The following is an 11,394-nucleotide window of genomic DNA, read 5'->3' on the forward strand; positions in this document are numbered from 1 at the left end:
AAGACATTTATGCAGTCAAAAAACACATGAAAAAATGCTCATCACCACTGGCCATCAGAGAAATGCAAATCAAAACCACAATGAGATACCATCTCACATCAGTTAGAATGGCCATCATTAAAAAGTCAGAAACAACAGGTGCTGGAGAGGATGTGGAGAAATAGGAACATGTTTACACTGTTGGTGGGACTGTAAACTAGTTCAACCATTGTGGAAGTCAGTGTGGCGATTCCTCAGGGATCTAGAAATGGAAATACCATTTGACCCAGCCATCCCATTACTGGGTATATACCCAAAGGATTATAAATCATGCTGCTATAAAGACACATGCACACGTATGTTTATTGCGGCACTATTCACAATAGCAAAGACTTGGAACCAACCCAAATGTCCAACAATGATAGACTGGATTAAGAAAATGTGGCACATATACACCATGGAATACTATGCAGCCATAAAAAATGATGAGTTCATGTCCTTTGTAGGGACATGGATGAAGCTGGAAACCATCATTCTCAGCAAACTATCGCAAGGACAAAAAACCAAACACTGCATGTTCTCACTCATAGGTGGGAATTGAACAATGGGAACACATGGACACAGGAAGGGGAACATCACACACCGGGGCGTGTTGTGGGGTGGGGGGAGGGGGAGGGATAGCATTAGGAGATATACCTAATGATAAATGACGAGTTAATGGGTGCAGCACACCAGCATGGCACATGTATACATATGTAACAAACCTGCACGTTGTGCACATGTACCCTAAAACTTAAAGTATAATAATAATAAAATTAAAAAAAAAAAGAAAATTCACTTTGTTCAACTTTCTTATTTTACAGATAAGAGAGCTGAGACCAGAGAGGTCAGGTGTCCTGTGTAAGGACACATAGCTAGTTGGTGTTGAGCTGGGATTGGAAACCCCCATCATTTGATTGCCTGTTCACTGTTTGTTCGGACATGTTGCACTTCCTCAGTTCTTGTGGGGTAAAAGATTAAATTATTTTCAACGTAATAAAGTATAAAAGTGGGAACATAGACTTTAGATTTTTTTTTTTTGAGACAAGTTCTCCTTGGCTGGAGTGCAGTGGCATAATCACAACTCACTGAAACCTCAACCTCCCAGGATTAAGCAATCCTCCCACCTCAGTCTCCCAAGTCGCCACCACACCTGGCTAATTTTTTTTTTTAAAGATGGAGGTCTCACTATGTTGTCCAGCTGGTCTCCAACTCCTGGCCTCAAGTGATCCTCCCTTTTCAGATTACAGGGAAAAGCCACTGCATCCAGCCTGGAATGCTTTAATACTCAGTATCAGTTTTTTTTTTTTTTCTGGTCAGCAGTTAACTAGAAAATTCTATTAACCAATATACCCCTTTTCCTTTCTTTCTTTTCTCTCTCTCCTTTTTTTTTTTTTTTTTTTTTCTGGAGACAGGGTCTTGCTCTGTTGCCCAGATTGGAGTGCAGTGGTGCGATCACAGTTTACTGCAAGCCTCAAACTTCTGGGCTGAACAGATCCTCCCATCTCAGCCTCTTATAATAGCTGGGACTGCAGGCGTGTGTATCATGCCCAGTTAATTTTTAATTTTTAATTTTTTTTTTTTTTTTTTTTTTTTTTCAGAGATGGGGTCTCACTATATTGCTTAGGCTGGTCTCAACTCCTTGGCTCAAGTAATCCTCCTGCATCAGCTTCCCAAAGTGCTGGAATTACAGGTGTGAGCTGCCATACCTGGCCTATACTCCTTTTCTTACTACTTTTGGGTGGGTTGAGGTTTCTCCTGTTGCATTCTTAGGCGTACCATGGAAGCATAATGGCCATTAGAGGTCAGTAGAGCACAGGTAGATAGGTAAGACCAGGTTCTGTCCTACAGAGATAAGATTTTTTTTCCAGATTTATTTGGAGAACAAATTTAGATAAACAAAAAAATACTTTATTGAGATATGATTGACATGTAAACATTTGTAGGTATATAATATATACAACTTGATGAGTTTGGAGAGAAGTATACATCCATGAAATCATTGCCAAATTCTAGGCCATGAACATATCCATCAACTTCAAAAGTTTCTTCCCATCCACTTATTAATCATTACTATTATTTTGTGATAAGAACATTTAACATAAGATCTACCCTCTTAGCAAAATTTTAAGTATACAAAGCAATATTGTTAACTATAAGCACTGTGCTATATAGTAGATATCTAGGACTTATCTTGTATAACAGAAACTTTGTACCCTTTGACTAATACCTCCCTATTTTACCCTCCCATTAATCCAGGCAAGCACCATTTTACTCTCTGCTTCTATGAATTTAACTATTTTGCATTTGTCACTTAGGTGGTATTTGTCCTGTGTCTGGCTTATTTCACTTAGCATAATGTCCTCCAGATTCATTCATGTTGTTGCAAATGGCGAAATTCCTTTATAGTGCTGAATACTATTCCATTGTGTGTTTATACCACATTAAAAAAATCCATTCATTCATCGATGGACATTTGGGTTGCTTCCATGTTTTGGCCATTGTGAATAATGCTGAAATGAACATGGAAATGCAGATATCTCTTCGAGATCCTGATTTCAATTCCTTTGGATACATAACCAAGAAGTGGAATTGCTGGATTATATGGTAGTTTTATTTTTAATTTATTGAGGAACTTCCATAATGTATTCTATAGTGGCTGTGCTAATTTACATTCCCACCAACAGTATATGAGGGTTCCCTTTACTCCCATCCTTGCCAACACTGGTTATCTTTGGTCTTTTTGGTAGTAGCCATGCTAACATATGTGAGGTGATATCTTATTATGGTTTTAATTTGCAGTTCCCTGATGGAACATTTACTCATATATTTCAGTAATTTTTAGTATATTCACAAGGTTGCACAACCATCACCACTATCTGTTTCCAGAAAATTTTTATCACCCCCAAAGAAACAGAGTACCCATTAGCAGTAGTCATTTCTCATCCTCTCCTCCTAGTCCTTGGCCACTACTAACGTACCTTTGGTCTCTAAATGTTAGGGGCTAAATATTTGTCTTAGTTTGTTTAGTTTGCTATAAGAAAATACCATAAACTGGGTAGTTTATAAAAAACATAAATTTATTTTTGACAGTTCTGGAGATGGGGAAGTCAAAGATCAATGCACCAACAGATTTGGTGTCTGATGAAGGTCCATTTCTTAGTTCATAGATGGTGACTTCTTGCTGTGTCTTTATGTGGTTGAAGGGGCAAATGAGCTCCTTTCGCCTATTTTATAAGGGCACTAATCCCATTCAGGAGGGGTCCACTCACATGACTTAATCAAAGCCAAGGGCCCCACCTCCCAGCACTATTGCTCTGGGGGTTAGGATTTCAACATATGAATTTGGGACGGGACACGGACCTTCAAGCCATAGCAGTTGTCATTTCACTTTCTTGAGGGTATCCTTTGAAGCACAAAAATTGTTATTTTGATAAAGTCCAACTTACTGATTTTTTCCTTAGTTTCTTGTGCTTTATGTGTCATATCAAAGAAACCAGTGCCTAATCCTAGGTTGTGAAGGGTTTTGTAGTTTTAGCTTTTGCATTTAGATCTTTGATCCATTTTGAATTAATTTTTGTAAATGGTGTAAGATAGGTATCCAACTTCTTTCTTTTGCGTATGGATATCTACTTGCCCCAGCACCATTTGTCCCATGCTATTTAGGGCATCTAATTTACCAGTATTTAGCATAATTAAAAATGCACATTTCCTGTGTTCCATAAACTCTTCCTCTAACTTATGGAATATCAATGTGGCTCTATCAGGCCATATTCAAGGATATTAATTACAGCATTGTTTTAATTATAAAATATGATACAATATATTATCATTGAGTAATGAATAAATGATGAAACATTCATATAATGGAACAATGTATCTGTTAAATGGAAAAATTATATGGGCTGATTTTGAAAGATACCATGATATTTTACAGAGTTAAATAATTTTTTTAAAGCTGATATTTATTGAACTTTACTGTTTGCCAGGCATAGTTCTAAGTGCTCTATAAGTATTAAGTCATAACAAACCAACAACTGTAAGGTGTTATTATTACCCTATCTTACAGATGAAGTTCATAGCATTTAAGCAGCTTGTTTGCCAAAGTCACATAACTAGTAAGCAGATAAACCAGGACACAAGTCTGACTCAAAGTTGGCAGTCTAATCAGTCTCTTTATGGTTGCCAAATCTATATCAAATCTATATCTATATCTATCTATATATACATATATCTAGTATATATACATACATATATATTATACATGTATATATTATATATGTATATATTATATATACATATATGAAGAGATTTTACATATATAAACTTCATATATAAAATATATAAATATGTCTAAAATATATAATTATATATAAATTTATATAAAATATATATCCATCCCAACTGGTTTTTAAATAAGCCATCTTTAAGTATACAGGTTTCCATGAGGATTGCAAAATATCTAAAAGATAACCAGAAAAGTATCCATAGTCAGGTTTGAAAGACAGGAAGGAGAAGAGAACAACGTGTACTCAGAGCCTCCTATATGTGTCTTTCTGTGCTATGGCTCTTACAGAAATGATCAGATTTAATTCTTATGACATTGTTACAAGGCATGAATTATACCCATTTTATAAAATAAGAAGTTAAAAATTTAAGTGTTAAATATCTTTCTCCAGTTGCATGGCAGAAGATGAGGTGAGGCTCTCTAGGTTGAAAGAACAGCCTAGGCCGGGCATGGTGGTTCATGCCTGTTACCACAGCACTTTTGGAGGCCGAGGTGGGTGGATCACCTGAGGTCAGAAGTTCAAGACCACCCAGGCCAGCTTGGTGAAACACAGTCTCTACTAAAAATGCAAAAATTATCCAGGCGTGGTGGGTCATGCCTGTAATCCCAGCACTTTGGGAGGCCGAGGTGGGTGGATCATGAGGTCAAGAGATCGAGACTATCCTGGCCAACATGGTGAAACCCCATCTCTCCTAAAAATACAAAAATTAGCTAGGCGTGGTGGCTTGCACCTGTAGTCCCAGCTACTTGGGAGGCTGAGGCAGGAGAATTGCTTGAACCCAGGAGGCGGAGGTTGCGGTGAGCCAAGATTGCACCACTGCACTCCAGCCCATCGACGGAGTGAGACTTTGTCTCAAAAAAAAAAGAATAGCCTAAGAAAAGGTGAAAAGATGATAGAAAGGAATAAATAAAGTAACTGGCCAGACTAGAGCCGAGGGCTCATGTTGCAAAGAAATGGAAAACAAATGAAATAGATTTAGTGGGGATGTATTACGAAGGGTGTCGAGTGCCAGACAGAGGGATTTAGATGTATTGACTCTGAGGAGCAGAGAGGAAAATTGGTGAATATGGGAGTGAAGATGGACATTCTTCTGAATTGCTTGAATTTGTTACAACAATCACATATTATTGTTGTAAGTAAAAAAATTGAGATAGAGATATTTAAAAAACATGTCTGAGGCCTTACCGTTTGCTGGGTATTGTGCCACTATTGATTCCCATCAGACAAAGACTCCTAGGAGCATACCTGTAGTTGAACAAAGTTGGGTTTATTGTCTTGTTGCAATGAGGAAGAAGATACACAATGATGAACCATGGGGCATGTCAGCAGGAGGGCATCTCATGTAGAAATTCCATTTTATCATTCTAATAAAGACAGGCTTTGAAAACTTTTAAGTGGATGTTGAAGACCAGTTAATTAAGGTTTAAAGAGTCAGTGCTGGAAACATATTTAAGCTGGGCACACTTCCAGGTAAAATATACAACCTCTAACTACTCAGACTGAGGACTGAAAGACTGCTAAAGAACTGACAACATCTCGACCTTGTTCTTCGTTAGAACTTGTAAGTATGGCACATCTTTGGCTCACGAATTTTGACGAATTCTCATTCCAAACAGGACATTTCTCAGAGTGAGTTTCATGTCCTTATTACGAAGAGTATAGATCAGAGGATTAAAAAGAGGGGTCATTACTGAATATACCAGTGTGAGGATCTTCTGCAATAAAGTTGGGATCCCATATGTAGGACTTACGTACATTACCATGACTGTCCCATAGAAAAGAGATACCACAACCAAATGAGAACCACAGGTAGAGAAGGCTTTTCTCCGACCAGCTGCAGAAGGGACCTGAAAAACAGCTGTTAGTAACAGGATATAGGATCGAAGAATGTACATACTAGTGAAAAAGAGGACAAGGGAGCTCTGAGTATAGAAAATACATTCAGTTATGGGAGCTGGGGCACAGGATAGAGCCATCAATGGGTCCATGTCACACAGGAAGTGATCAATGATATTAGGACCACAGAAGGGGAGTTGGGAGATGTAGAAAATGGGAATTGGGTATCCAAGGAATCCCATAAGCCAACAGAAAGACACCAGCTTACCACAGAACCTTCCAGTCATGATGGCAGGGTACTGCAGTGGGTGGCAGATGGCCAGGTATCGATCATAAGCCATTACTGCCAGAAAGAGACATTCAGTTGTTCCCAGTGAAAAGAAGAAATAGAACTGGAGGAAGCACCCAGAAAATGAGATGGCCTTGGTCTTGGAGAGAATGTTGACTAGCATGTTAGGAATAGTGGAGGACACATACCAGATCTCAAGGAAGGCAAAGTTTCCCAGCAGAAAGTACATGGGGGTGTGTAGTAGTGGGTTGCATCTCACTGCATAGATGATGGCTCCATTTCCCAGCAAGGTCAAGACATAAATCACCAAAAACAATGAGAAGAGGAAAATCTGAATCTTCCAGCAACCAGGGAATCCCAGGAGAATAAACTCTGTCACGATGTGTGTTGCTGACCTGTTCATGGGTCTTAAGTCTACAAAGAAGAAAGACATGAGTGTAATCCAAGTCTCTTGGAGTGTAATCCAATTGCTTGCTATGTACCTCAGGGATTTTACTGAGACGAGAACTTGAGGTATACAGGAAAATACATGAGATAATCTGAGACCAGGTGGGAATATGTCCTACCAAATTTTGAATTGATTGTGGTTCTCTGTGTTATTTTGCTAGAATCCAATGCAATCCAATGCAATCCAATGCAGCTAGAATTTTCGACACTGTAGGGAAAAGAGAGATCAGACTGTCATTGTGTCTATGTAGAAAGGGAAGACATAAGAGACTCCATTTTGAAAAAGACCTGTACTTTAAACAATTGCTTTGCTGAGATGTTAATTTGTAGCTTTGCCCCAGCCACTTTGCCCCAGCCACTTTGACCCAACCTGGAGCTCACCAAAACATGTGTTGTATAAAATCCAGGTTTAAGGGATCTAGGGCTGTGCAGGATGTGCCTTGTTAAGAAAATGTTTACAAGCAGTATACTTGGTAAAAGTCATCGCCATTCTCTAGTCTCAATAAACCAGGGGCACAATGCACTGCGGAAAGCTGCAGGGACCTCTGCCCTTGAAAGCGGGGTATTGTCTGAGGTTTATCCCCATGTGATAGTCTGAAATATGGCCTCGTGGGATGAGAAAGACCTGACCATCCCCCAGCCCGACACCCGTAAAGGGTCTGTGCTGACGTGGATTAGTAAAAGAGGAAAGCCTCTTGCAGCTGAGATAGAGGAAGGCCACTGTCTCCTGCTTGCCCCTGGGAACTGAATGTCTAGGTATAAAACCCGAATGTACATTTGTTCAATTCTGAGATAGGAGAAAAACCGCCCTATGGTGGGAAGCGAGACATGTTTGCAGTAATGCTGCCTTGTTATTCTTTACTTCACTGACATACTTGGGTGGAGAGAACTATATATCTGGCCTACATGCACTTCCAGGCATAGTACCTCCCCTTGAACTGAATTATGATATACATTCTTTTGCTCACATGTTTTTGGCTGACCTTCTCCTTATTATCACTGTGCTCTCCTACTACATTCCTTTTTGCTGAAATAATGAAAATAATAATCAATAAAAACTGAGGGAACTCAGAGGCCGGTGCCAGTGCAGGTCCTTGGTGTGCTGAGTACCGGTCCCTTGGGCTCACTGTTGTTTCTCTATACTTTGTCTCTGTGTCTTATTTCTTTTCTCAGTCTCTCGTCCTACCCGACCAGAAATACCCACAGGTGTGGAGGGGCAGGCCACCTCTCCTGACACTAGTGACAGAACCAGACAAATGTATTTTCTTTCTTTTCCTTGGATGCTTGAGAAGACCTTTTCAGCTTTTGATTTGTTTTTCCAATGTTGATTATGGGTTTTCTAGCACAAGTTCATCAACTTTCCCTTATTTAGCACAAGTTGTTAGAAAAGACATTTTGAGGATAACTGATATAAAATTGGTTTAGATGTTTGAACAAAACAAAATAGATTGACTGCTGCATGGAGATACAACTCCATGATAATATTTTAAAAACATCTCTAACGATCGGCAGTGTTTATTTTTATGTTTTTTACACATACTATACGAAAAGGAACTATCTTACTTTTTGTAATCAGATACCATGTAGATGAAATAAAGAAAATGATGTTTTCAATACAAAAATGTAGTTTATTTAGTGAGCTTTTTCGGTGGTGAAAACAAAGGGATTTTCTAAAAGAATCTGAGATGAAATGGGGCTTCATCTGCAATCCTATGTATTAGAATTTTGTTTACTGAAAGGAAGGTAAGGACATTTTCAAATATTTGACTAGGTATGTACTTTTCAGTAGCAACAAGTTTATGTATTTAAGAATTAAATAAAATATACAAATGTGTTTAAACAACAGTAATCTTATACTTGATTAATACTTAAAATGTGCTGATTAAGTCTTAAAAAAGTGGTAGTTTTGGCTGGGCGTAATGTCTTATGCCTGTAGTTCCAGCAATTTGAGAGGCCAAAGTGGGCAGATCGCTGAAGTCAGGAGTTTGAGACCAGCTTGGCCAACATGGTGAAAATCCTTCCCTGCTAAAAATACAAAAATTAGCTGGGTGTGGTGGTGCGTGCCTGTAATCCCAGCTACTTGGGAGGCCAAGCAGAAGAATTGCTTGAACTCAGGAGGTGGAGGTTGCAGTGAGCCGAGATCACACCATTGCACTCCAGCCTGGGTGACAGAGCGAGACTCCACCTCAAAAAAAAAAAAAAAAAAAAAGGTAGTTTCAATATTGAGTTTCTTGTTAAGTTTAGATCTCTTGTCTTGTTTATTGCAGGTCACCAGTCATAACTTTGTCAGAAATGTAAAAGAAAAATGTGAAAGGCAACAAAGAACACAGAAGTTGAAGGAAGGATCAGGTATTCTTGGGAACGAAGATTTGAATCTCAACATCTCTAGTTCTTTGGTAGTTTTTAAGGATGCATAAAAAGGGAAATTTGGAGCATCTGAGTTCTAAAGTTGTCCAGCTTTCCAATCAATGCTGAATTTAAAAGGCATTTGTTTACCATCTTCCTTGAATAAGGTGCTCAGTAGGTGATTTCCAGATTGTTGTTTACGAAGCATAAATACATCCCTTTCTCTGCTATACACAGGTCAGAGAACAAGTCCAGGCTCAGACTTAAATTGGGAACCAGAATTGTGAGATCTGAGCCTCCCGCCCTTTGTTCTGAATGCCTGCTTGATGAGAATAACAGTTTAGGACATTCTCCATTATACACTGACAACTTTACACTACACTTCGTGTTTTCTACTACCCTACTCTGCAAGTGCTTTATTAGCAGCAACATTGTTTTTTCTGAAGCCTTTGGAGAAGTGTAGATAAGTAATGGAATGATCAAAAGCTGGGAAGCTTAATAGAAAGACCGGAGTAATCAATTTCAGAGTTTTCGCATTGACGGAATAAACTGTTTCCACAAAGTTTTATATAACACCACCCTCCAAAGTCTCCAAAATGCTGTCTGGGAATAGTTAGGTAATTAGAATAGAATCTACATTATTTTATGCCACAAACATACTGTTTCTCCTGTTTTTTGAGATATATCATTATTTGAGCTACAATCCTAGGAGACCAGCTCTTTCTTTTTCTTTTTTTTGTTTTTTGAGACAGTCTCGCTCTGTCGCCCAGGCTGGAGTGCAGTGGCGCGACCTCGGCTCACTGCAAACTCCACCTCCCGGGTTCACGCCATTCTCCTGCCTCAGTCTCCTGAGTAGCTGGGACTATAGGCGCCCGCCACCACGCCCGGCTAATTTTTTGTATTTTTAGTAGAGACGGGGTTTCGCCGTGTTAGCCAGGATGGTCTGGATCTCCGGACCTCGTGATCGGACTGCCTCGGCCTCCCAAAGTGGTGGGATTACAGGCATGAGCCACCGTGCCTGGCCGAAACCAGCTCTTTCATGTACTGTACTCCTTTCCAGTACAAGAAACTACCAACCAACCAATCAACCCACCAGTCCACCTACCCTAAGTGTGATAGCTTGATTTAATAGCCTTCTGTTGAATGCCCCTCACTTAGTATATTGTCTTCCCAGGTGTCCTGAGAGAAGGAACATACCACCTGATTACTCCTGGAAAGTAAGATTGTTTTCAGAAAGATGGTTCTTAATAACCATAAAATCATAGAATTAGAAGAAATGGTATAATGATCTAACTTCATTTTACAAATGAGGCTCAGAGAGGGGCATAACTTTTTACCCAATGAATATGTGTCCTGGATTCACATATGGAACTTTTATACTATACTATTATACTGCCTCCTTTGAGTCTTTGCAGAGAAACAGTGCCTAATGAGATTTATAAAGTCAAAGAGACTCTGTAGTATATCATAGCAGTGGTTTCTTACCTACAATCATGGCTTTTCTGGCTCAGTTTGGAGACAGCGGTGCGCACGGCAGAATTAAGGCAGAATTGAGCATAACCTCAGCATCAAGCATCTCCTCTTCACTGGCTCTGTTGAGGAAAACTCCAGGTGAGGGCATTATATGTGGTTTATTGCCCTGCCTTCATTCCTGGAGACTCCAGAGGCTTTTCTCAGAATTTGCTGAGTGGTTTAACATGCGAATCAGTATTAAATCTATGTTTTCACTCAGGGATTACTGTAAAGCCCTATGTTTCTCCCCATGTGGTCTCAGGGGCTTACCCAAGTTTCCCTGGAGTGCGTTCTCTTTCCAACACTGGGGTTCAACTATAATATATATAATAGATAGTATATATATATTTATATATAATAGATAGCATATATATTTATATATTATATATAATATAAACTATATGGTATATATAATATATATAATAATATACTATATAGTATATATTTATATACTATATAGTATTATATTTATATACTATATAGTATATATTTATATACTATATAGCATATTATATATAGTATATATTTATATACTATATAGCATATTATATATAGTATATATTTATATACTATATAGTATATTATATAGTATATATTTATATACTATATATATTTATATATATATTTATATAATTATATTTTTATATATTTATAAAT

General features: G+C 38.5%; 1 protein-coding gene across 1 annotated transcript; it reads right to left on the reverse strand.

The window, feature by feature from the left end:
* Positions 1-5,308: 5,308 nt before the first annotated feature.
* Positions 5,309-10,376, reverse strand: OR11H4 (olfactory receptor family 11 subfamily H member 4). The gene is made up of 2 exons (XM_004054811.5): positions 10,331-10,376; positions 5,309-6,846 (listed from the first exon to the last, which is right to left on the reverse strand). Exon 2 carries the CDS (start codon positions 6,833-6,835, stop codon positions 5,891-5,893), a length of 945 nt encoding a protein of 314 aa, XP_004054859.3. The 5' UTR covers positions 6,836-6,846; positions 10,331-10,376; the 3' UTR covers positions 5,309-5,890.
* Positions 10,377-11,394: the final 1,018 nt, after the last annotated feature.

Source organism: Gorilla gorilla, chromosome 15, assembly GCF_029281585.2.
Source record: "Gorilla gorilla gorilla isolate KB3781 chromosome 15, NHGRI_mGorGor1-v2.1_pri, whole genome shotgun sequence".
Lineage (NCBI taxonomy): Eukaryota > Metazoa > Chordata > Mammalia > Primates > Hominidae > Gorilla > Gorilla gorilla.

Bases quoted from the DNA above. Each gene is read 5' to 3' on its own strand.
- OR11H4 (XM_004054811.5), bottom strand. From the start codon at position 6,835: ATGAACAGGTCAGCAACACACATCGTGACAGAGTTTATTCTCCTGGGA.